Source organism: Vulpes lagopus, chromosome 14 (genome assembly GCF_018345385.1).
Source record: "Vulpes lagopus strain Blue_001 chromosome 14, ASM1834538v1, whole genome shotgun sequence".
NCBI classification, from domain to species: Eukaryota; Metazoa; Chordata; class Mammalia; order Carnivora; family Canidae; genus Vulpes; species Vulpes lagopus.
The window spans coordinates 11362054-11389151 of NC_054837.1; the positions used below are offsets into that span (position 1 = coordinate 11362054).

General features: G+C 47.0%; 2 protein-coding genes and 2 gene segments (V, D, J or C); all 4 read right to left on the reverse strand.

The window, feature by feature from the left end:
* LOC121475481 (immunoglobulin lambda-1 light chain-like) overlaps window positions 1-9130 on the reverse strand; it is a 56966-nt gene extending 47836 nt beyond the window's left edge. Inside the window, exons 1-2 of the mRNA XM_041728782.1 lie at window positions 8976-9130; window positions 8311-8608 (exon numbers count right to left, since the gene is read on the reverse strand). Of these exons, the coding sequence (XP_041584716.1) occupies window positions 8311-8608; window positions 8976-9021 (344 nt within the window). The 5' untranslated portion in view covers window positions 9022-9130. The remainder of the gene's footprint in view (window positions 1-8310; window positions 8609-8975) is intronic.
* LOC121475480 (immunoglobulin lambda-1 light chain-like) overlaps window positions 1-27098 on the reverse strand; it is a 118622-nt gene that overhangs the window by 69650 nt on the left and 21874 nt on the right. The gene's annotated exons all lie outside the window — the stretch shown is intronic.
* LOC121475477 overlaps window positions 1-27098 on the reverse strand; it is a 399528-nt gene that overhangs the window by 61141 nt on the left and 311289 nt on the right.
* Window positions 1-27098, reverse strand: part of LOC121475479 — a 173668-nt gene that overhangs the window by 55913 nt on the left and 90657 nt on the right.

Below are 27098 nucleotides of genomic sequence, written 5' to 3' on the forward strand. Positions count from 1 at the left end.
GTTTACAGAACCAATCTACCTTCCCAAAGTCTACTTTCCAGTGAGTTTATATCTCTTCACATAGAGTATAAAATTACTTTATGTGTTCGTCTCACCCCCCCCCCCCCCAGTAGTGTACTATGCTGCTCATGTGTGTTATTTTGAGAGTCATCACCAACCAGGGCATCTTGTTCTTATGTTTGGCTTCACACAGTTATTATCCAGAGACAAGAATATGAGACAGATGTTTCTATGTTTATCCATGGAGTTCTCATAGCTGATGCTTTTCATTCCTTTGTGTGGTGTCACATTGTTCTCTGATAGACTCTTCTTTTGTCCGAGGGGTGTCTGTCACTCTCTGTCGCAGGGTCTGTGGGTGACCAATTCTATAAAACTGTGTAGTCTGAAAGCTCTATCTTGCTTCACTGTTAAGAGATATTTTCCCTGGAGAACGAATTTCAGGTTGAGAGATTTTTCTCTGTTACAGATACATAATTTAATAGCTTTCTTTTAAAGGGTATTTCTCCAGTGTCTTGCTCCCTGCCGTGCACATAATAAGAAGCTCCGTTACCATATTTATTCATCTGCATGTGACATGCACCTTCTCTCTGGGTGCTTCGTAGACGACTCTTACTGCACGAGGTGCCCCACAACCAACTGGGGCTCTGTCCATTTCTTTCAGGCATTTTGAGATCTTATTTCATTTTGAATAGTTATTATTTCAACATCGTGCAGTTTGCTAATCTTCCCTTTTACACAGTTTAATCGTTCTCAGTGTCATCATCGTGAGCATTTTTACTCTCAGATGCTGATTAGAGTTCTCATCTCCAGAAGTGAGATGTGGCCCAGTTCAAGTGTCATCCACATCTCCACTGAACATGATCAGTCATGGCTCCGCCTCTTTCAAACAGGTGGACTCTCCTGGCCTTGGGAATTTCTGTGTCATCCCTCACACATCCCTGCAGAGCCGACCTGCCAGGCAGGGAGGACACAGAGGCTTGTGGATATCAGACCTGGGGCTTGAGGCCCACCTGCTCATGCTCTGTGCACAGGCCTCCAAGGCTGGAGGGGAGGGTGACACAGATGGGGAAGGGGTTTGTGTCTCATTTCCCATCTGTCTGTGTCACTGTGAGCATCAGTGCTACTTTCCCACATCTGGCAGTAATAATCAGCCTCATCGTTGGTTTGGGCCTCATTGATGGTCAGGGTGGCCGTGCTCCCTGAGTTGGTCCCAGAGAATCGCTCAGGGATCCCTGAGGGCCGGCTGTTATCATTATAGATAATCAGCAGGGGGGCTTGGCCCGGCTTCTGCTGGTACCAATGAACATCTTTCCTTCCAATGCTGTTTCCCCTACAGGTGATGCTGGCCGTCTGTCCCAGGGTCACTGACACTGAGGGTGACTGAGTCAGCACATAGGAGGCCACAGAACCTGCAAGAGAGAAAATGAGAAGTGAGCTTGCAAACGCATGTCTCATCTTAGGAAGTCTCCACCTGCCTGACCTGGATTGGAGTTTAGGGCTAATCTGGGCATAGGACACCCCCTCCCATCAGTCTTAGCCCCTGGGCCACTGGGCTGGTGGATGAGCCTTTGAACAAATAAGAACCCTGAGTCCCTTTCCCTGGCCAGATGCTGTCCCTCAGAACCTCACGTGGAGTCAGTGAGCACAGTGGGGGGATTTCACCCTCCAGCCTTCATCCTACAGCAGGGTCATGAGCATCCTGCCCCCCACAGGCAGTGGCTGCTGAGCTCAGTGTCAGGACCAGGCTTGGGCAGTTCTGGGATCTGGGTGGTGTGAGCTTGGGATCAGCACCTGTGCAGTGAGCCAGGAATCCAAGGAGGAGAAGGGTCCAGGCCATGGTGGAGGTGCCCTGATTTGCTCCCTGAGGGCCTAGGCTGGGCGCATTCCTTCCCAGGCCTCTCTTATCCCCTTACTGGAGGCACCTGCAGGGTATGCAAATAATCTGGGGCTCAGAGGCTACTGCTGAGGAGCTTTGTGGTTTCAGAGAAGGCTCAGCCACAGGGGACAGGGAGAGGAAGGGGGAGCCCTGCAGACCTAACATCAGCCCAGGGGATTGGACTTCACCTCATCTTCTACGTGGTTCTGAAATCTCCTCTTCAGATATTGTCTGATCCTTGCTCCTGGGTGATCATAGGCTTCTTAGGTCAATGCAGTTTCCACTCTGATCCCTGTTTGTATCCAAATTTGAAGAAAATTCTTTATTTTTCTTTTCTTTCTTTCTTTCTTTCTTTCTTTCTCTTTCTTTCTTCTTTCTTTCATTTTTTATTGGTGTTAAATTTGCCAACATATAGAATAACCCCCAGTGCTCATTCCGTCAAGTGCCCCCGTCAGTGCCTGTCACCCAGTCACCCCCACCCCCTGCCCACCTCCCCTTCCACCACCCCTTGTTCGTTTCCTAGAGTTAGGAGTCTTTCATGTTCTGTCTCGCTTTCTGACATTTCCCACTCACTTTTTCTCCATTCCCCTTTATTCACTTTCACTATTTTTTATATTCCCCAAATGAATGAGACCATATAATGTTTGTCCTTCTCCGATTGACTTACTTCACTCAGCATAATACCCTCCAGTTCCATCCATGTCGAAGCAAATGGTGGGTATTTGTCATTTCTAATGGCTGAGGAATATTCCTTTGTATACATAGACCACATCTTTTTTTAATTTATTTTATTTTTATTTTTTTAAATAACAAATTTATTTTTAATTGGTGTTCAATTTGCCAACATACAGAATAACACCCAGTGCTCATCCCAGACCACATCTTCTTTATCCATTCATCTGTCAATGGACACCGAGGCTCCTTCCACAGTTTGGCTATTGTGGACATTGCTGCTATAAACATTGGGGTGCAGGTGTCCCGGCGTTTCACTGCATCTGTATCTTTGGGGTAAATCCCCAGCAGTGAAATTGCTGGGTCGTAGGGCAGATCTATTTTTAACTCTTTGAGGAACCTCCACACAGTTTTCCAGAGTGGCTACACCAGTTCACATTCCCAACAGTGCAGGAGGGTTCCCCTTTCTCCACATCCTCTCCAACATTTGTGGTTTCCAGCTTTGTTCATTTTCCCCATTCTCAAAAATTCTTCACTGGGAAAGCATACATGGACTTTTGAAGGAGCCATGGAGATGCTGTACGTGATGTCCCAGGGAGAGCCTCTAGGGCAGGCTCTGTGGGTCAGTACAGTGCACTCAGTGTGCACTCAGTTCCTGGGAGAGATGCAGCCCTGAGCAAGGTTAGACAGTGACTCGGTTTTAGCAGGAATGTGCTGGGCTGGAGACGCGTGGCGTCCTGGACTTGTGCAGAGACACCACGTGCCTCCTGTGTCCCTGAGTGGGGTCCCTCGTGGATGACCTGTCACTTCTTTCCCCAACCCCCCACAGCCTGGCTGAGCTGAGCAGGAACAGGAGAGGGGGTGCACCTGACAGGGAAGGGAGGAAGAGAGGGAGAGCAGGTCCCAGGTCCCTGGAGAGGCAGATAGAGGAGCAGGTGCTGGCACGGGCATGGCAGCCGTGGTCCCTGCACCAGGTGACAATGACTGCCCAGGCTGAGAGGAGGTGGGAAAACCTCAGCCAGAATGTTCCAGGTCCTGAGCTTCTTCCTCTCAGTCTGCCAGCTGCCTACTGGAGACACTGGCAAGTGATCAGGGGGCCACCTGGGGACCAGGGGAGCACCACCCAATAACTGTCCTGTTGTTGAGAAACTATGGAGAGAATCCCCAGATAATAATTCTCTAGAGGAAACTTTCCACCATCCTTTAACCTGAAAAATCTCTGGAATGATTATTTCTGGCAAGAGATTCCAATCTAGTACCGACTTTCTTTCTTTCTTTTTTTTTTTTTTTAAGATTTTATTTATTCATGAGAGACAGAGAGGCAGAGACACAGGCAGAGGGAGAAGCAAGCTCCGTGCAGGGAGCCCGATGTGGGACTCAATCCTGGGTCCCCAGGATCAGGCCCTGGGCTGAAGGCGGCGCTAAACCGCTGAGCCACCTGAGCTGCCCCTACGACTGACTTTCTAGTTCATCAGGTTAGTAAGTAATTTCTAGAGGAAGGATTCCTTTTTTTTTTTAATAAATTAATTTTTATTGGTGTTCAATTTACCAACATACAGAAAAACACCCAGTGCTCATCCCGTCAAGTGTCCCCCTCAGTGCCCGTCACCCATTTCCCCCCACCCCCCGCCCTCCTCCCCTTCCACCACCCCTAGTTCATTTCCCACAGTTAGGAGTCTTTATGTTCTGTCTCCCTTCCTGATATTTCCCAACATTTCTTTTCCCTTCTAGAGGAAGGATTCCAATTGTACCTGCCATTCTTTTATGAGTGAGGGGAAAATGATTTTCTGTCCTGTGTCTCTCACTCCCAGGAAGGTGTCCCTCTGAAGAGCCAGAGTGGAAATAGGGGAAGCTTCTGCTCTTCTTAATAAATTCCTCAACTGTCATTTGAACCTCAAGTAATTGTGTACACATCAACTTCAAAACAACAATTCAAAGAATCATGAAGAGAAATTCCATTTATGTAAAAGTTCCATTCAAGTCTTGGAAGAAGGTCTTTGCCCTAAGCAGGACAGAAGTGCCCCGAATGTAGGCATGGCCACCACGTAGGGTCACGGGGTCATGGGTATGAGTCCATGTGGGTCAGACCTGAGCTGGTGCAGGTGATGAGCCCTGGGCCCTGGGAGGACAGTGGTGCAGGAGGAAGCTCCCAGGTAGCCCCCAGGTGGTGTCTGCACTTCCTCCACAGATTCTGTAAAACCCCAGGGAAGAAGGGCCTGGGGCGTCAGGGATGTGTATCCCTCTCAGGAAGCCCCAGGCAGCCCTGCATGGGGTGGGCACACCTCACCCAAGACCCAGAGGTGACGCAGCACCTGGGGCCCATCCAGGCCACCTGCACCCAGGAGAAGAGGATTCCCGCCAGACCGTGCTGTCTGAGACACCTACACCTGTCTCGCCTCCTGAGTGACACGTGGTGACCTCTGCGCCACATGATGTATGACGTAAAGTCTCTAGAGACAAGATAGTCAGCTTTGCACGATAAGTTTCGACCTGTCCCCTGAGAGGCCGAGGGGAGAGAAAGGAGGGGAAGGAGGAGGGCAGAGAGCCTGCAAGAGTCTCCTCCCTTCAGGGGTGGGTCCAGGACCAGGGAGGACCCCTGATCCTGAGGCCTGACCAGCAGCTGCTCAGAGCGCAGGAGAGAGGGACTGCCGGGCCACGGAGGAGGGTGTGTGTCCCACCGCACATCCTTCTGTGTCACCTCCATCACTGCTGGGTGCTCCCATTGCCACAGTAACTGTCACATCAGGGGTCAGCTCTCTCCTGGCCCTCAGTCTGCTCGTCCTCAGTGGGGCCAGGTCCCCGTGTTACAGCTTCAGAATCGGGCTTGGTCACTCATGTCTGTATGACCGGCTGGGGGACTGGCTTGGCTTCTGCTGGGCAGAGAGGCATGTTCACAGTTGAGCTCATTCCCTAAGCAGTGGATCCTGTGCCCGCCCAGGGTGACGGACACGGAGTGAATGTCAGCCTCGGGTCAGGGGAGGCAGGGCCTGCAAGTGAGAGGGGGCGAGGAGAGAGGGCCTGAGGGAGACAGGGAGGCTCAGTCCGCAGTGACTGTCCCAGCCCTAAGGAGGGAGCCATGCAGACATAGGTGACAGACAGGGCCCTGACCCCATGGAGTCTGTTGGGAAGGACAGCTTGGCCCTGGTGCCTCACACTGTGTCTCCCTGGGGTCTTGTCACCTGTGCCGGGAACGGTCGGGTACAGGTGAATCTGCTCACAGTGTGGTCCTCGGAGGACCAGTGCCACTGGCTCCACCGGGAGCTCTTCCACCCACCAATGCCCAGGCCTCACCCTCCCTCACCTGTTCCACCTGCACCTGCATCCTGGGACTCCCCCCTCCTCTGGGGACTGTGCGCTCACTGAGCTTCACAGGGTGGCGGTCCAGGCTCCATGGAAAGTCTCACTTCCTCTGCTTATCTCCCTAGGTCCTACTGGGCCCCCTGGGACAAGGGCCTTAACGTCCTGCTCTGGGCACCTGAACTTCATTCAGTTCGGAGCCTGTACTGATGTGGGAAATATGGTTCAAGATTAGTTTCTGTCGGGAGCCTGGGTGACTCAGTGACTGAGTGTCTACTTTGTCTCAGGAACTGATCCTGGGGTCTTGGGATCAAGTCCTGCATCCGGCTCCCCACAGGGAGCCTGCTTCTCACTCTGCTACGTCTCTTCATATCTCTCTGTGTCTCTCATGAATAAATAAAGAAAATCTTAAAAAAATATAGTCTGTGTCAGGCTACACGAGTGTGTTCTGGGGTTGGGTGATGCCCCCGGGAACACTACCTGCCTGGCTATGGGGGTACCTAGTGTACCTGGTCTCCTTTCAGCTCCTCCTGGGATGAGTCAGGATAAGACAGGGCGCTGGCTGGGGCGAGTTGTGCTGTCGCAGGGGAACTGGTGTCTCTGCACAGCTGGGGCAAGCAGGGGTATGTATGAATTCAGGGGATCCAGGGGGCTCCTGGGTTTGTGATAAAGTCATGACTGTACCACATTCCAGTTCAGCAGGTCCGATAATGGACCAGAATTCCCGAAGGAAGCTGTAGTCCTGCCCAGTTGATGGGATGATCACTAGCTCAGGGGTTTTCTGAAGGAAGGTGCTCGTGGGGTTCGTGGTGAGGAGAGTAGTTACAGACTCCCTCTGAGCAGAGGGTAGTGGCAGAAATGAGCAGGACAGAAGGATTCAGTATTTTTCCTTCTGTGGCAGGAATGCACCTGGCTACATTGTCATCAGATGTTTCTGTTTCCTCCACCTGTGTCATCCCATCAGCACCTAACATCAGGTGTGTTCACAGGAGCAAACTTTCTATCTCAGTATCGACGTTTAGGATGACAAATCAGGTGAGACAGAGATCAATATCCCTAGGAGACAAAAGCGTAGCTGTATCCTCCTAAGGGAGAAAGAACTTATGTGTGGTTGTGTCGGAACAGTTACACATTATCTGGTGGAAACAAGGACCCGATATTCCCTTTATTTGCAGACTGTGGTTTGTGTGGATCTGAGTGGATCTCCTGTGGAAAAGGGGGGACTCGGTGGCTTCTTACGTGTTGCACTGACAGACTGAACTCATTTCATACCATTGTTTTCTGTCCATATTTCTGGGTCAGGTGGGTGTAGAGAGATATTCTTGTGCAGGATGTGGGGTAGACCTGTGGCCGCACCCATTGTGTGTCTCCTGTCCTTGCATATCTTTCAGCCATTCTGTAGGACGAGGGCACTGTCCCGATTCTCCCCCAATCACCATCAGGGTGGATGTGACTCTCCAACTGTCTGTCACAACCTAGAGCACCTGGTGTGTCTGGTCCTTTTCTCATTCTATAAAATAGATGAAATGATCTCATCTCCAAGGAGGTTGGACACGCACACTGGGGATTGGGGGAGAGAACTGGAGAGGTTGTGGGTATATCCCGGGGCCTTCTGTGCTCTCTGAAGACTGTGGCTGTGATGCCGGCCACCCTGGAATGGGATCCTGGAAGGAGGCTCTGAGATGGAGAAGTGCATGTGTAAAAATTCTGGGAGGAGAAGGGATATGAGCTTGGGCAGAAGGAGAATGACCCACAGGGATGAGCCATCAGATGAGGCCTCCTTCCTGCAAAGTAGCTCATCCCTGGGACCTCTCAGGACCTGGGAGCATGAGGCAGGGCCGGGATCCAGGCAAGAGGACATCATTTCATCTGAGGCTTTCTGAGAAGGGGACTGAGCCTGGGGCAGTAGGTTTCAGGGCCAACAGCACTTCCCCATGAGTTGCACCCCTGTGAGCTGTCAGGGGCTTCAGGCAGTGGGGGGCCATGTGAGCCAGAAGAGAGGTGTGCGTGACCCTTGAGGTCTCCTGCTCCTGATAGGTCCACTCAGGGAGGGAAGGCTCCACCAAGGTTCCCAGGGTGTCAGGAGCGCAGCTGAGTTGAAACACTGGAGCTCTCAGCCTGGTCATTTGGAAGAGCATTAGCCCAAGATGGCGATGGAAATGCAGGCGCATGGCCCCTGGCCCAGGTCCCCCTGTGTCTTTTTCTCCCCAGGCCCTCAGGACCCTGTTCACAGCCCGGCCCACGAACCAGAGCAACTTAGTGCTGCGAGCTGTAAATGCTCTCCTGAACCTCCAGGTGCAGACCTGCTGGGGACTGGGTAGGAAGGAGGGTCTGGGGACCTCAGATGAGGGGGCCTGGGGCAGACCCGCTCCTGCTCTGTGACCATCCTCAGGGTGGAGGGGAGGGTGACACAGATGGGAGAAAGGGTTTGTGTCTCACTTCCCCATCTGCCTGTGTCACTGTGAGCATCAGCACTGCTGTCCCACACCTGGCAGTAATAGTCAGCCTCGTCCTCGGCCAGGGCCCCGCTGATGGTCAGGGTGGCCGTGTTCCCCGAGTTGGCGCCGGAGAATCGCTCAGGGATCCCTGTCGGCCTGCGGCTATCACCATAGATAATCAGTACAGGGGCCTGGCCCAGCTTCTGCTGGTACCAGTGAACACTTTTACTTCCGATGCTGTCTCCACCACAGGTGATGTGGGCCGTCTGCCTCAGGGTCACATTCACGGATGGCGGCTGTGTCAGCACATAGGAGGCCACAGAACCTGCAAGAGAGAAAAGGAGAGGTGGGTTCCCAGCTCTAAGTCTCAATTCAAAGAGAACCCCACGTGCCTGACCTCAGCCCCAACAAGTCTCTGGGGGTCTGTTTCTACCTCCCCTCATCTCACCCCTGGTACCCTGGGTATAGCTGGTGGATGGAGCCTTTGAACAAAGGAGACAATATTAATTTTCCCTGGGTCGGGTCAGCCCCTCAGGCTCTCACAGAGTGAGTGAGCAAGTGGTAAGACTTCACTCCTCCAGCCTTTTCATTTGGGTCCTACCCTCTCCAGGCACCCTGTTCTGGATTCAGGGTCAGTGTTGGGCTGGTCCCAGAACCTTGCTGCTGCCCTGGGAATGACCAGGGCTCAGTACCTGTGCAGAGAGCCAGGAGGCTGAGGAGGAGGGGGGTCCAGGCCATGGTGGAGGCGCCCTGATTCTGCTCCCCAGGTCCCAGCCTGGGCAGAGGTTCCCCCCAGGCCTCTCTTATCCCCTTGCTGGAGACACCTGCTGGTCATGCAAATCAGCCCAAGCTCAGGGGCTCCTCCTGAAGAGCTTGTGCTTTGAGAGCAGGGCTGAGACCCAAGGGACAAGGAAGTGGATGGGAAGCCCCTTGCAGACCCAGCCTCAGACCTGGGGACTGTGCTTTAACCTCTGTGTCTAATGGGGTCTGGTTTCCTCCCTTAGATTCTGTAGCCTTTGCACCTGGGAGACATGAGGAGCCTGAGGGAAGTGCAGTGTCCTACCCAGATCCCTGTTTGTGAGCATCAAGCCTCAACAAAATTCTCTCTTGCTAAGGGCACATGGAGGTCTTGTGAGCCCTGTAGGTCTTGTAGCTTTCTGACTATGCGGGTTGTCCTAGGGCAAGACATAGATGCTGTGCCTCAGTGTCCCCAGGGTTCACTAGTGCCAGAGACAGATCCAGACTTTCAGTTAAGTCTGGCAGTGACTGATGTAGCAGGAATGGGATGGCAGGAGAGGCATGAAGTCCTGGAGCTGGGCTAGTGACACAGGCCAATCTATGAGACCCCTGAGTCTGAGAGACACAGGTCAGAACTCACATCAGTGTCCAAGGTTATACTGCAGAAATCCTGCACCTTTCCCCGCAGGTCTCAGGGCCCAGTGACTCAGCCCCCCTCCTGTTAGAACCCCTGATACCAGGCTCACCCCCTGTGCAGGTGGCTTTGCCAGGTCATCTCGGGTGCCCCCTGGTGGCCGCTCCGCACGGGCTGCTGGAGGCCCAGGGAAGTCCCTGGTCCAGGTGGAGATGGAGAGCCCACTGCTCACATCCTGGTTCCCTGCTCTTGCCCTGCTGACCCAGGGCAGAAGTTACTCTTCTCTTCATGGACCCTGCCAGCCTCTAGACCAGGTAGGTGGGGATCATATTCTCCTTGGCCATTGGTATAAGCTCAGCTGAGGAGGTGACGGCCCCTGGGGCCTCAGAGCACACACTTCTGGGTTGTTGGGTGGTCATGGGTGGGGTGCAGGATTGGGTGCCTGGGGGACATAGGACGCAGAGACTGCCTCTTACTGGTGCAGACTCAGGGTGCTGGGCCCAAATAGTGTGGTGGTGGCTCCTGCTCCACATATGGGGATCTGAGAACACTCAGTGAACATTCATTCAGCCCCACTTTGGTCTGGGAGACATTCTGTCCTGGGGATCAGCGTGAAGGAGACAGAGGCCCTGCCTCATAGATTTATGCTGTGAGTGGGGGAGCAGGGTGGACACACTTGCTCTGGTGACACAGCACACAGTCTCTACCAGCTTCTCTCCTATATTCATACAATATACAAACCATTGCCACGTTGAGATTCTTCTGGGTCAGGATCGACCCTGTGGTGCAGCACTTGCCCAAAGAAGTGTCTTTGTCTGGGGTCCTTTCTGCGGACATTGCCTCTTTTGAGGGAAGGAATGAGACTAGACAAATGGATCTGAGTGGATCTCCTGTGGACAAGGGGGACTCGGTGGCTTCTCATGTGTCACATTGACAGACTGAACTCATTTTATATCATTGTTTTCTGTCCATATTTCTGGGTCAGGCGTGTGTAAAGAGAAATTTTTGTGCAGGATGTGGGGTAGACCTGTTGCCACACCCATTGTGTGTCTCCTGTGGTGGCATATCTTCTGGCCATTCTGTAGGATGAGGACACTGTCCCCATCCACCCCAAATTACCATCGGGGGGATGTGACTCTCCAACTGTCTGTCAGAACCCAGAGCACCTGGTGTGTCTGGTCCTTTTCTCACTGTATAAAAATAGATGAAATGATCTCATCTCCAGGGAGGTTGGACATGCACACTGGGGATTGGGGGAGAGAACCCGAGAGGTCATGGGTATATCCAGGGGCCTTCTCTGTTCCCTGAGGACTGTGGTAGTGATGCCAGCCACCCCGGAATGGGTTCCTGGAGGCAGACTCTGAGATGGAGAAGTGCCTGTGTAAAAAATCTGGAAGGAGAAGGGATATCAGCTTGGGCAGAAGTAGAGCAACCCACAGAGATGAGCCTTCAGATGAGGCCTCCTTCCTGCAGAGAGCCCTATCCTTGGGACCTCTCAGGACCTGGGAGCATGAGGCAGGACAGGGATCCAGGCATCAGGACATCATTCTTCTCAGGCTCTCTGAGAAGGGACAGATCTGGGGGCAGCAGATCTCAGGGCCAACAGCACTTCCCCACCAGTTGCACTCCTGTGAGCTGTCAGGGGCTCCAGGCTGCAGTGGGGGGCTTGTGAGTCCTGAAGAGCAGTGCGGGTGACTCCCGTGTCTACTGTCCCCATCTGTTCTATGCAGGTGGAGGGGTCTTCACTTATGGCCTAGGGCTTTAGCAGCTCAGCTGTTCTGGGAAATTTGGACACTGATCCTGGTCAGTTGTGTGAACAGTGGCTCATGGCACACAGAGAATGTAGAGATAATGCGCACTAGAGAAAAGGCTCCCCGAGTCTTTCCCCACCCAGGCCCTAGATACCCAGTTCATACCCAGGCCCAGAGACCAGGGCAACCGAGTCTGTCAGCACAAATGCCCCATTGTCCGTCCCTGTGCAGAGCCCCTGGTAAGCAGGGAGTGGGGGGTGGAGGCCGGGGCACTTCACATACGAGGGCCTGGGCCAGACCCCCCCCTGCTTGTCCATAGGCCTCCTTCACCAGAGGAGAGGATGACTCAGACGGAGAAGGGGATTTGTCTCACTTCCCCATCTGCCTGTGTCACTGTGAGCATTTCCACTGCTGTCATAGGACTGGCAGTAATAGTCAGCCTCGTCCTCGGCTCGGGCCCCACTGATGGTCAGGGTGGCCGTGTTGCCCATGTTGGAGCCAGAGAACCGGTCAGAGATCCCAGAAGCCCACTCATTATTTTTATTGATTATTAGCACAGGGGCTTGGCTTGGCTTCTGCTGGTACCAATATGCGTATCTTTTCCCTAAGACATCTCTGGAGCAGGTGATTGTTGCCATCTGTCCCAGGGCCACCAACACGGAGGGAGGCTGATTCAGCCCAGTGGAGGCCATGGAGCCTGAAAGACAGGAGAGGAGGGCTTGGTGTGAGGCCCAGGGGCTTATCCTAGGGACCCAATAGTGAGGTTTTGCTGAGGCTGAGCTCAGGGTTCAGGTCAGACCCATCTCCATCCTGTGGGGGCCGAGGGGCTGGGCAGGCCCAGGGATAGCACCTGTGCAGAGGGTGAGGATGGGGAGCAGGAAAGGGGTCCAGGCTATGGTGGGCGTGCCCAGAGCTCTGCTTCCTGAGACCCAGTGCAGGGCAGGCTCACCCAGGCTTTTTTTTTTTTTTTTTTTTTTTTTAGAAATAACTTGTAAACAATTTGTAAATATTGCACTAAGTGCATTTCAGATATCTCTATATATAATTGTCTAAATTTATTATTATTATTATTTTTTATTTTTTTAATTAACTTTTATTGGTGTTCAATTTACCAACATACAGAAAAACACCCAGTGCTCATCCCGTCAAGTGTCCACCTCAGTGCCCGTCACCCATTCCCCTCCAACACCCGCCCTCCTCCCCTTCCACCACCCCTAGTTCGTTTCCCCGAGTTAGGAGTCTTTATGTTCTGTCTCCCTTCCTGATATTTCCCACACATTTCTTTTCCCTTCCTTTATATTCCCTTTCACTATTATTCATATTCCCCAAATGAATGAGAACATACACTGTTTGTCCTTCTCCGATTGACTTATTTCACTCAGCATAATACCCTCCAGTTCCATCCACGTAGAAGCAAATGGTGGGTATTTGTCGTTTCTAATGGCTGAGGAATATTCCATTGTATACATAAACCACATCTTCTTTATCCATTCATCTTTCGATGGACACTGAGGCTCCTTCCACAGTTTGGCTATTGTGGCCATTGCTGCTAGAAACATCAGGGTGCAGGTGTCCCGACGTTTCATTGCATCTGAATCTTTGGGGTAAATCCCCAACAGTGCAATTGCTGGGTCGTAGGGCAGGTCTATTTTTAACTCTTTGAGGAACCTCCACACAGTTTTCCAGAGTGGCTGCACCAGTTCACATTCCCACCAACAGTGTAAGAGGGTTCCCTTTTCTCCGCATCCTCTCCAACATTTGTGGTTTCCTGCCTTGTTAATTTTCCCCATTCTCACTACACCCAGGCTTCTTTTATTCCCTCCAGGCACAAGGGGCAGTGATCCTTAGTAGTTATGCAAATGTAATCCTCTGTGGGGCTCTAACTGGGATGGTCACTTGGGAGGCAGAACAGGTAACTGAGAAGGATAGCAGAGTCCCCAGCTGCCTCCACGAAGCTTTCTGGTCCGAAAGGCACCTTTGAGGGGCACTTAGGTGGCTGAGTTGGTTAAACATCTGCCTTCTGGTAGGGTCTTGTCTCAGGGTCTTGGGCTCAAGTCCTGCATTGGGCTCCCTGCTTAGCAGGGTCTTCTCCCTCTCCCTCTGCCCTTCCCCCTACTTGTTCTCTCTCTCAAATAAATAAATCTTTTTCTCTAAAAAAAAAATGAAAAGCACCCGTTGGTTTCCAATTTCTGGCATCACAGTCAAATTCCTGGAGTCTGACCTTTATGACTCTGTCGGAAACTATGTTGCTTGAGTGCTGTGCTGGGCTATCTCAGGGCCCTGCAGGAGTCTGTCCGTGGGGTTATGTGGGTCGGCTGAGAGATGCAGAAAACCCCTGATTCAGGGAAATGGGGCTCCTGTGGCCTCAATACCCACCTTCTCCTGCCTCTCACATCCTCTATGTGTCCCCCACAGTCCGTGTGGAACCAAGCTTGGCCTGTCATTTCAATGGGAAACCCTCTGCTTCTGAGGTTCCTTCATCTCATCTACTGGGGAGTTTACTTGTTCACCAACCCCCAGATGTTGGAGATTCCTCCCAAGTCTAACCTGCTTACACGTGCTGCTTTCATCCCTACAACAGCCCTCATTCCACAGGAGACCAGAAATTGGCCATCCTAATTTTTTCATCAGTGTTTCATGTAAACAAGTGAAGGGCATGAAGAGCTACTGGGAACAGTCTTTAGACTTCCTGGTCTTTGTGTGGGTCCCAAGGTCACACATCCCCACAGGTGTGAGCTCTGGGGTTGAGACAATGTCCCTGCAGGGAGCAGATCCTGTCACTGCACAAGGACAGCCCAGTGACAGGGCTGTGGCCTGAGCTAGGAGAACCCACCTCACTCTGGAGACAGTCTCACAGGGAGGCTGCTGACACCCCTTCCAGGGACCAAGGTCTCCCTGTTCCCAGTTCTACCTCCCTCCCTCGGCTGTTCCTGAGCAAGAAGCTGCAGCTCAGGGTCAGCGTTGGCCTGAAGGAGGGATGAGGAGGCTGACAACGAGTCATCGGGGTGTCTGGATGTTCCCAGTACAGGAGTTAAGTGCCCGGGATCACTGGTGGTCGGTGGGAGGACCTGCATTTCCTCCTCCCGTGTCAGGACTCCCATCAATACTCTGAATGACACTGTGTCTCTCAGAATACGGTCTCTGCAGCCTGAGGAGAGAGGAAAGATCATCCCAACAATCTCTAAGGACTGATCCTGACCCCTGCTGACTTGAGGCCTGATGTTACTGGGAATCTCCCCCTAGGCAGCCCCAGCCTCTGTCCTGCTGCTCATGATGCAGCTCTGCTGTCCCCTGCTGGTGGAGGAGGACCCTGACCAGGAGCTTCCCTCCTGCTGGTCACCTCAGCCCCTGTCCTATGAGAGGAGATGGGTGCCAGGGTTTCCAACCTTCTACAGGCAGCAGCCCCACTGCTGTGCCCAGCCCAGCACAGACAGGTCATATACATGCTGCAGAAAGCAGGACAGTTGCCATTCCTGTAGTTGTCCCCGTGATAAATGTCCTGGCTTAGGCCACTGTTTTGTTTTTTGTTTCATTTGTTTACAAAATAGAGAGTGCAGTGCAAAGTATGGCCCATTTGAAAGGGTCAATGCCAAGTAAACCTCTGTGATATCCCACAGCCACCATATCTTTTGTATTTAGGAATAAACATCAGTGCTTCCTGCTCCCTATTAATGCAGTTTGGTCATCAGAGGAAGGGATGATGCTTCTGGTGGTACGTTCAGTTGAACACCCAAATCTTTACACTTACTGTTATTTCTACTATATTTATCACATTTTCAATATTCCAGTACATATCTCCTGGAATTTGACATGGGAGGATTTGTAAACTAGCCTTGTCTGTGGTTTGGTGAAATTGGGAATCTGTGTACAGTATCATGTCATCTGCGAAGAGGGAGAGTTTGACATCTTCTTTGCCAATTTGAATGCTATTTAATTAATTAATTAATTAATTAATTAATTTATTGCCTGATGCTGAGGCTAGGACTTCTAATACTATGTTGAATAGCAGTGGTGAGAGTGGACATCCCTGTCGTGTTCCTGATTAGGAGAAAGACTCCCAGTGTTTCCCCATTGAGAATGATACAGGCTGTAGGGCTTTTCATAGATGGCTTTTAAGATGCGGAGGAATGTTCCCTCTATCCCTACACTATGAAGAGTTTTGATCAGGAATGAAGGCTGTATTTTGTCAAAGACTTTCTCTGCATCTATTGAGAGGATCCTATGGTTCTTGTTTTTTCTCTTGCTGATATGATCAATCACATTGATTGCTTTATGAGTGTTGAACCAGCCTTGCATCCCAGGGATAAATCCCACTTGGTCACGGTGAACAATCTTCTTAATGTACTATTAGATCCTATTGGCTAGTATCTTGTTCAAAATTTTTGCATCCGTCTTCATCAGGGATAGTGGTCTATAATTCTCCTTTTTGGTGGGGTCTTTGTCTGGTTTTGGAATTAAGGTGATGCTGGCCTCATAGAACGAGTTCTATCTTTCCGAACGGCTTTAGTAGAATAGGTACGGTTTCTTTTTTAAACGTTTGATAGAATTCCCCTGGGAAGCTATGTGGCCCTGGACTTTTGCGTCTTGGGAGGTTTTTGATGACTGCTTCCATTTCCTCCCTAGCCTGTTCAGATTTTCTATTTTTTCTGTTTCCAGTTTCGGTAATTTGTGGGTTTCCAGAAATGCATCCAGTTTTTCTTGATTGCCTAATTTATTGGCATATGGCTGCTCATAATGCATTTAAAAAATAATTTGTATTTCCTTGGTATGCTTGTGATCTCTCTTCTTTCATTCATGATTTTATTAACTTGAGTCTTTTCTTTTTAATAAGGCTGGCTAATGGTTTATATGATTAATTCTTTAAGAGAATCAACTCCTGGTTTTGTTGATTGGTTCTACATTTCTTCTGGTCTCTATTACATTGAGTTCTGCTCGAATCTTTATTAGCTCTCGTCTTCTGCTTGCTGTAGGTACATCTATGAAAGCAAGGGGGAAAAAAGCTAAAAAGAACTATTGGGACTTAAGATAAAAAGCTTCTGCACAGCAAAAGAAACAGTCAACAAAACTAAAAGACAACCTACAGAATGGGAGAAGAGATTTGCAAATGACATATCAGATAAAGGGCTAGTATCCAAGATCTATAAAGAACTTATGAAACTCAACAGCAAAGAAACAAATAATCCAATCATGAAATGGGAAAAAGACATGAACAGAAATCTCACAGAGGAAGACATAGACATGGCCAACAAGCACATGAGAAAATGCTCCGCACCACTGGCCATCAGGGAAATACAAATCAAAACCACAATGAGATACCACCTCACACCAGTGAGAATGGGGAAAACTAACAAGGCAGGAAACAACAAATGTTGGAGAGGATGTGGAGAAAGGGGAACCCTCTTGCACTGTTGGTGGGAGTGTGAACTGGTGCAGCCACTCTGGAAAACTGTGTGGAGGTTCCTCAAAGAGTTAAAAGTAGACCTGCCCTACGACCCAGCAATTTCACTGCTGGGGATTTACCCCAAAGATTCAGATGCAGAGAAACGCCGGGACACCTGCACCCTGATGTTTCTAGCAGCAATGTCTACAATAGCCAAACTGTGGAAGGAGCCTCGATGTCCATCAAAAGATGAGTGGACAAAGAAAATGTGGTATATATATGCAATGGAATATTACTCAGCCATTAGATATGATGAATACCCACCATTTGCTTCGACGTGGAAGGAACTGGAGGGTATTATGCTGAGTGAAGTAAATCAATTGGAGAAGGACAAACATTATCATTATATGATCTCATTCATAGGGGACTATAAAAACTAGTGAAAGGGATTATAGGGGAAAGGAGAGAGAATGAGTGGGAAATATCAGAGAGGTTGACAGCTCATGAGAGACTCCTAACTCTGGGAAATGAACAATGGGTAGTGGAAGGGGAGGGGGTAGGGGGATGGGGTGATAAGGTGATGAACACTGAGGGGGGCACTTGACAGGATGAGCCCTGGCTGTTATAGTTTATGTTGGCAAATTGAACTCCAATAAAAATATATACAAGTAAAAAAATCTACAGCTCAGGTCCTGATTTCTGCTGTATGGATGACTGTGCTAGTCTGTCTTACACTTCTGTCATGGCTCTGGTGAGTTGGTAAGTGCTCCCTTTTCTCCCAATGCCAATTTCTCACAAGCAGGCGATCAGATAGCAGTCCTCTCTCCTGTCACATGCTGTGCTCTGAGGCTGGGCAGGACTGGCTTTTCCTAATGTGGATTTCCCTGAAGGTCACCATGACATGGGTCTTGTTGAGTCCCTTCCTAACTGAGGCCCAAGCGGCTGGCAAAGTGTCAGAGTTCCTTTTTGCAATGTGGGTTCCCTGAAAGGTTACTTTGCTCTTGAATCCAAGAATCTATCACTGGAAATCCAGCACTTGTGGAGTGTGTTTACTGTTTCATGCCATGGGAAATGTCTCTAGAGGGGTTGGTCACTGCACACTTCTCCACTCTCAGATCACTGATGTAGTCAGCAAGTTGTTTGTAGACCACAATGTAAATGGGCGTGTTATATATCCCCAGGGGCAAGGTAGTAGAGACTGCAAAAGCCTCACCATACTATTCACTTCTAACCCTCGCAACCCACATTTACTCCATGTTTGTTCATCTGGTGTGGCTGGGAAATGGAGATTCAGCATGTGCAAATTCTAATCTAAAATAAATTGGTGCAGCCAGTATGGAAGACTCATGGAGGCTCTTCAACAAATTAAAAACAGAACCACCATATGATTAGTTATCCTATTTCTGCATATAACTACAAAGAAAATGAATCACATATATAGGATATATATGAAAAAATATGATGTATATTAAAAAAATATATTTTTATTGGAGTTCAATTTGCCAACATATAGCATAACACCTAGTGCTCATCCCATCAAGTGCCCCCCTCAGTGCCCATCACCCAGTCACCCCCACCCATTCCCACCTCCCTTTCCACCACCTTTTGTTCATTTACCAGAGTTAGAAGTCTCTCATGTTCTGTATCCCAAAGGAAATGAATCTCATCTCAAAGAAATATTTGCACCCCTAGTTCATTGTAGCATCTTTCACAATCACCAAGAACACAACCTAAGTGTTCATCCAGGGGATCCCTGGGTGGCTCAGCGGTTTGTCGCCTGCCTTTGGCCCAGGGCTGGATCCTGGAGTCCCGGGATTGAGTCCTGCGTCCGGCTCCCTGAATGGAGCTTGCTTCTTGTGCCTATGTCTCTGCCTCTCTCTCTCTCTCTCTCTCTCTGTCTATCATGAATAAATAGATAAAATCTTAAAAAAGTAAGTGTTCACCCATAGATGAATGGTTAAAGCAACTGACATACACACACACACAGGAATATTATTCAGCACTAAAACAAAAAGGAAATCTTGCCATTTGTAACACTTGGATAATGGAGGGCATTATGTTAAGTGAAAAACCTATAACCTATAACCTCACTTGTATGTAGAATCTAATATGGCTGAACTCATAAGAACATAGATTAGATGGATAGTTACCAGGGTCAGAGGGTGGGAGAAATGACGAGATGCTGATCAAAGAGTACAGACTTCCAGTTATATGGTAAGTAAGCTGTTGGGATGTAATGTGCAGCTTGGTGTCTATAGTTAACAATACTGTATTGTATACTTGAAAGATGCTAAGATGGTAGATCTTGGATGTTCTCACCACACACACACACACACACACACACACACACACACACAGAATATAAAGGCAAGTGTGGGAAGTAATGGATGTAACTAACCATTTTTGGAGTCATCGTGTTACAATATATACATGTATCAAACCATCATGTTGTATACCTTCAACTCACACAATGTTGTATATCTAGATCTAAGTAATGTTGGAAAAACAAGGCAAATTCCATTTGTATTTCTTTTCTTTCTAAGATTTAATTTATGTATTTGAGAGAGGCAGTGAGAGAGGGAGAGAGAGAGAGGGAGGGAGAGCATGAGTGAGGGGAGGGGCAAGGGAGCAAGAAGCAGGCTCCCTGATGATCAGGGAGTGAGATACTGGGCTCAATCCCAGAACCCTTTATTTCAATTGCACCTAAACCCATAAGATACCTAGGAATAAACCTATCCAAAAAGGTAAGGGATCTATACTCTATAAAAATGACAGAACAGTTATGAAAGACATTGAGGAAGTCACAAAGAGATGCAAATACATTCCATGCTCATGGATTGGAAGAAAAAATATCGTTAAAATATTACACCACCCAGAGCAATCTACACATTCAATGCAATCCCTGTCATAATACCATGGACTTTTTTCATTGTTAGAACAAATAATCCTAAGATTTGTACGGTACCAGAAAAAACCTTAAATAACCAGAGGTATGTTGAAAAGAAAACAAAAGCTGGGGCATCACAATGCCTGATTCCAAACTATATTACAACGCTGTGATCATCAATACAGCATTAAACTGGCACAAAAAGACAAATAGAGTAAGGTAACAGGATAGAGAACCCAGAAAAGGACCCTCAACTGTATGATCAACAAACCTTGACAAAACAGGAAATAATGTTCAAAGGAAAAAGACAGTCTTTTCAACAAAAGATTTTTGGGAAATTGGACAGCCACATGCAGAGGAATGAAACTAGACCATTCTCTTACACCATACATAAAGATAAACTCAACATGGATGAAGATCTAAAAGTGAGACAGGAATCCATCAAAATCCTAGAGGAGAACACAGGTAAAAATTTCTTGCAAGTCACGTTTCTAGAAGGAAGGGAAACAAAAGCAAAAATAACCTATTGGGCCTTAATCAAAACACATAGCATCTGCACAGCAAAGCAAACAGTCAACAAACCAAAAGACAGAGTGGGAGAAGATATTTTCTAATGACTATCAGATAAAGGGCTCGTATCGAAGTTCTATAAAGACCTTATCAAACACAAGACCGAAAAAAGTATGATGCAGTCAAGAAATGGGCAAAAGACATGAACTGACATTTCTCCAAAAAGACCTACAACTAGCCAACAGGCACGTGAAAAAAATGCCCCACGACACCTGTAATCAGGGAAATACAAATCAGAACCACAATGAGATACCACTTATACCAGTGAAAATTGCTAAAAGTAACAAGACAGGAAACAACAAATATTGGCACGAATGTGAAGAAAGGGGATCCCTCTAACACTTTTGGTGGGAATGCAAGTTGGCACACCCATTCTGGAAAACAATATTGTGGTTCCTCAAGAAGATTAGAGATACTCTATGACCCAGCTATAACACTACTGGGTATATACCCCCAAAGATACAGATGTGGAAAAATGATGGGACAGCTGCACCTTAATGTTCTTATCACAAATGTCCACAACAGTCAAACTTTGAAAGGAGCCAAGATGTCCATCGACAGATGAATGGATATGTATATATATATATATATATATATATATATATACACAATAATGTTCTATATAATATAGTAATTTCACGTGCCTGTAGGCTAGTTGTATACTATATACTAATATATATACTAATATACTAATTATATATATAGTAATGTTCTATAGTAATATAGTAATTTCACATGCCTATTGGCTAGTTGTATACTATTTACTAATATATATATATATACTAATATACTAATTATATATATAATACAACTAATGGAATATTACTCAGCCATCAGAAAGGACGAATTCCCACCATTCACATCAATGTGGTTGGAAGTGAAGGATATTAGGCTGAGTGAAGTAAGTCAATCAGAGAAAGATGATTATCATATGTTTCACTCAAATGTGGAACTATAATAAATTCAAGGGAGCATAGGTATGAAGGAGAAATGAGTTGGGAAATTCAGAGAGGAAACAAACCATAAGAGTCTATTAAATCTGGAAGACAAACTGGGTTGCTGAAGGGGAGGTGGATGGGGGATGTGGTAAGGCATGAAGGAGGGCACCTGATGTGATGGGCCCTGGGTTTTGACTGCAAAGGGGCTTGGGGAATTTATAGGTAATGATTCATCAGTCATATATATGATTGTTTTTTTTTGTGTGTGTCTGTGTGTTTTCCTGATTTTTGGTTTTTTTTTGTTTTGTTTTGTTTTGTTTTGCATATACATGATTGTTGAGGTGTTTACACTGCCTATGGCTTTTTTCAAAACTCACACAACTGTTTGCTAAAAGGATAGATTTTACTGTATATGAATTATAACTCAATAAAAAAAGAAAGAAAAGAAAATGAAAGGAAAACAAGAAAACAAAACAAAACAAAAAGTTATGGTAGGTGGAGATTCCAAAGAGCAAACTTTCTCTTAGAGAGTACTGTGCAGGAAATCTAGATCTACAGGGAAACACACCCCTGAGTAAAAGAAAAATTGAAGAAGCAGGCATGAGCAGAGAAGGACAGTGACGTGTCAGATTGTCACAGCCAGGCCTGCAGTAGAACTTAGGGGAACCCTGGTGCTGGGTGTGTTTTCCAGAGTCATACAGAATAGGGTGCAGGGGCCCTGCTGTTACTCCACCCACATGCAGGGGTCACCAGACACAGGCTGCAAACAAGAAGGGGGCATGTCCCTGCTCTGCTATCTCTCTTCAGCAGAAGTAATTCCTGGAGCTGCAGTTTCCAACAAGCCCACCTCTGGGGAAATGAGGGCTTCAATCCTGGAGATGGGCATTAGGAATTCTGCTTGTCACCCATGACTTCTAGTACAATGACAGACTCAATGTCATTATTTTTGCTGTTGTGACCATTAGAGAATAAAGTCAGGCAGTCAGACAGATGCACAAACAAACATACTCTAGGACAGAAAAAATGTGTGGATAGAATATATGTAAAGGGAACACACAGTATAGGAAAATGAATGAAGCAGAGTTCAGTAGGAGATGACTACTGGATAATATTACAGACATCTCTAGAGAAACAGATTGAAAGTGAGAACTTTTTTTAAGAGTGAGAATAGAGGGATGGGTATGAGGGGAGAAGGGAAGAAGGGAGGGAGATGCAGAATGAGGAGGGGGTGGGGGTGTTGGGAGAGTAGATGTCATGTACATACTCTCACTGTTGGCTCAGCCTGCCTGGCCTCTCATGTCACAGTGTGAGTGGCATCACCTCCATCTCTCCTCCTGGCTATTCTGGTCACTTGTTTCTGGTGCTCCCTGTGTTAAATTATAAATAGCTCACCAGGCCATAAGATCCCCAACTGACGCAATGGTACTAAAAGACTTCCAATCTGGAGCACTCAGCTAAGGCCACAAGGTACATAAGAACTTTGGACATTAATTTTCATTCCTGGTCTCAGGATCACCTGGCAATCTGTGAAGCTAACAGGCAGTGAAGGTACAATCCAGCAAGTGACACTCATTCTCGATGCTGTCCATTACTTCCTCTCACATATCCAGAGGTGACCAGTGGTCTCTGACTGTGACCTTGATCCTGTTATAAACTTGATGAACAGAAATGACCACCAATGAAATCTTTTGACCTCGTTTAACCAAGGCTTTTACTTGTCATTCCCTCACTGGTTGGCTATCATCTAAGGACAACAGGGAATGCTCTTTATCTCATCCCTTTTTCATTCACTGTCATCACTTCCACAGTTTGTCCATCTGTCTGTGCATTCAAGGCTACTGGGTTACTTTCTTTCAAGTTATAAACACGAGAAGGCCGAGGTGGGCTTGGAAGAAGCATGATTCATGCTACAGGTTTGGATATTATTTCCCTACAATCCTCATGACTGCCTTCCCTAAAAAATATAGTGTTGGAGAAAAATGTCCACTAAAGGGACCTGTGCGAGGCCTTTTGGAAACACTTGGTAGAGAATAACCCTTTACTGAAGTGAGTAGGATGTTCCTGTGATCCTTTGTGACTCCAGCCAACCACTAGCTGAAAAGAGAACTGAAGTTCTGAGACCTGATGCTCCCCTATCCTCCCGCTCCTCCTGCCTCTCTGCCCACTCTCTCTCTCAGGAATGCTCCACCTTCTCTCTTCCTACCTACTTGGGAATTATCCCGTTTATGGGCAGCTCTTGGATTTTCCCATCTCCGAGATACATCACTAGGAGTACCCAACCTGACTTTCTGTGGTCCAACACCAAAATCTCTCCCAACCCTGCTCAAGTCAGTGCCCAGGGAACAGGGTTACCTTGATCTATACAGCTGCTCAATGTTAACCCACAGGTGTGGGTGTACATGAGATGCTTGTTTTTTAAATGCTTAAAAAGTATAGAGGAAATCTACATATCCAGTAAACTTGCCACCCCAACACCATTAGAGGTGAATCACTCACTGGGTTGAGATTCAAGGGAGTTAATATATTTATCACTGTAATGCTACCCTTTCCATGCCCAGTGGATCTGGTCTCGGGGAGAACTTGGAGAAGTCAAGGCAGTTTATGGACTATATCCTGGCACCAGAAGTTAAGAGTCAACTATAGATGGAGAAACCCAAGCCATGTTCCATGTTGGTCCTGCCACAGACATCCTAACATACACATTATTTTCCTAATCAGGTCTCAGCTTTGCACCCATCATGGGCTCAAGGTTCTCGGTCCTTTTGTTTTTGTTTTTAAAATAAATTTATTTTTTATTGATGCTCCATTTACCAACATACAGAATAACACCCAGTGCTCACCCTGTCAAGTGCCCCCGTCAGTGCCCATCACCCATTCACCCCCACCCCCGCCCTCCTCCCCTACCACCACCCCTAGTTCATTTCCCAGAGTTAGGAGTCTTTATGTTCTGTCTCCCTTTCTGATATTTCCCACACATTTCTTCTCCATTCCCTTATATTACCTTTCACTATTATTTATATTCCCCAAATGAAGGAGAACATACACTGTTTGTCCTTCTCTGATTGACTTACTTCACTCAGCATAATACCCTCCAGTTCCATCCATGTCGAAGCAAATGGTGGGTATTTGTCGTTTCTAATGGCTGAGTAATATTCCATTGTATACATAAACCACATCTTCTTTATCCATTCATCTTTCGATGGACACTGAGGCTCCTTCCACAGTTTGGCTATTGTGGCCGTTGCTGATAGAAACATCGGGGTGCAGGGGTCCCGGCGTTTCATTGCATCTGAATCTTTGGGGTAAATCCCCAACAGTGCAATTGCAGGGTCGTAGGGCAGGTCTATTTTTAACTCTTTGAGGAACCTCCACACAGTTTTCCAGAGTGGCTGCACCAGTTCACATTCCCACCAACAGTGTAAGAGGGTTCCCTTTTCTCCGCATCCTCTGCAACATTTGTGGTTTCCTGACTTGTTAATTTTCCCCATTCTCACTGGTGTGAGGTGGTATCTCATTGTGGTTTTGATTTGTATTTCCCTGATGGCAAGTGATGCAGAGCATTTTCTCATGTGCATGTTGGCCATGTCCATGTCTCCCTCTGTGAGATTTCTCTTCATGTCTTTTGCCCATTTCATGATTGGATTGTTTGTTTCTTTGCTGTTGAGTTTAATAAGTTCTTTCTAGATCTTGGAAACTAGCCCTTTATCAGACACGTCATTTGCAAATATCTTCTCCCATTCTGTAGGTTGTCTTTTAGTTTTGTGGACTGTATCCTTTGCTGTGCAAAAGCTTCTTATCTTGATGAAGTCCCAATAGTTCATTTTTGCTTTTGTTTCTTTTGCCTTCGTGCATGTATCTTGCAAGAAGTTACTGTGGCCAAGTTCAAAAAGGGTGTTGCCTGTGTTCTCCTCTAGAATTTTCATGGAATCTTGTCTCACACTTAGATCTTTCATCCATTTTGAGTTTATCTTTGTGTATGGTGAAATAGAGTCGTCTAGTTTCATTCTTCTGCATGTGGATGTCCAATTTTCCCAGCACCATTTATTGAAGAGACTGTCTTTCTTCCAGTGGATAGTCTTTCCTCCTTTATCGAATATTAGTTGACCATAAAGTTCAGGATCCACTTCTGGATTCTCCATTATGTTCCACTGATCTATGTGTCTGTTTTTGTGCCAGTACCACACTGTCTTGATGACCACAGCTTTGTAGTACAACCTGAAATCTGGCAGTGTGATGCCCCCAGACATGCTTTTCTTTCTTAAAATTCTCCTGGCTATTCAGGGACTTTCCTGATTCCACACAAATCTTAAAATAATTTGTTCTAACTCTCTGAAGAAAGTCCATGGCATTTTGATAAGGATTGCATTAAAAGTGTAAATTGCCTTGGGTAACATTGACATTTTCACAATATTAATTCTGCCAATCCATGAGCATGGAATATTTTTCCATCTTTTTGTGTCTTCCTCAATTTCTTTCAGAAGTGTTCTATAGTTTTTAGGGTATAGATCCTTTACCTCTTTGGTTAGGTTTATTCCTAGGTATCTTATGCTTTTGGGTGTAATTGTAAATGGGATTGACTCCTTAATTTCTCTTTCTTCAGTCTCATTGTTAGTGTATCGAAATGCCACTGATTTCTGGGCATTGATTTTGTATCCTGCCACGCTACCAAATTGCTGTATGAGTTCTAGCAATCTTGGGGTGGAGACTTTTGGGTTTTCTCTGCAAAGTATCATGTCTTAGGAGAAGAGGGAGACTTTGACTTCTTCTTTGCCAATTTGAATGCCCTTAATGACTTTTTGTTGTCTTATTGCTAAGGTGAGGACTTCCAGTACTATCTTCAATAGCAGTGGTGAGAGTGGACATCCCTGTCTTGTTCCTGATCTTAGGGGAAAGGCTCCCAGTGCTTTCCCATTGAGAATGATATTTGCTGTGGGCTTTTCATAGATGGCTTTTAAGATGTTGAGGAATGTTCCCTCTATCCCTACACTCTGAAGAGTTTTGATCAGGAATGGTGCTGTATTTTGTCAAATGCTTTCTCTGCATATAATGAGAGGATCATATGTTTCTTGGTTTTTCTCTTGCTGATATGATGAATCACACTGATTATTTTACGAGTGTTGAACCAGGAGATCAATCCTACTTGGTCATGGTGAATTATTTTCTTAATGTACTTTTGGATTATATTGGCTAGTATCTTATTGAGAATTTTTGTATCCGTTTCATCAGGGATATTGGTCTATAATTCTCTTTTTTGGTGGGGTCTTTGGTTCTGGAATTAAGGTGATGCTGGCCTCATAGAACGAATTTGGAAGTACTCCATCTCTTTCTATCTTTCAAACAGCTTTAGTAGAATAGGTATTCTTTCTTCTTTAAACGTTGATAGAATTCCCCTGGGAAGCCATCTCACCCTGGACTTTTGTGTCTTGGGAGGTTTTTGATGACTGCTTCAATTTCCTCCCTGGTTACTGGCCTGTTCAGGTTTTCTATTTCTTCCTGTTCCAGTTTTGGTAGTTTGTGGCTTTCCAGGAATGCGTTCATTTCTTCTAGATTGCCTAATTTATTGGCGTATAGCTGTTCATAATATGTTTTTAAAATCGTTTGTATTTCCTTGGTGTTGGTAGTGATCTCTTCTTTCTCATTCATGATTTTATTAATTTGAATCTTCTCTCTCTTCTTTTTAATAAGGCTGACTAATGGTTTATCTATCTTATTAATTCTTTCAAAGAACAAACGCCTGGTTTTGTTGATATGTTCCACAGTTCTTCTGGTCTCGATTTCGTTGAGTTCTGCTTGAATCTTTATTAACTCTCTTCTTCTGCTGGATGTAGGATCTATTTGCTGTTTTTTCTCTAGCTCCTTTATGTGTAAGGTTACCTTTTGTATTTGAGTTCATTCCAGTTTTTGAATGGATGCTTGT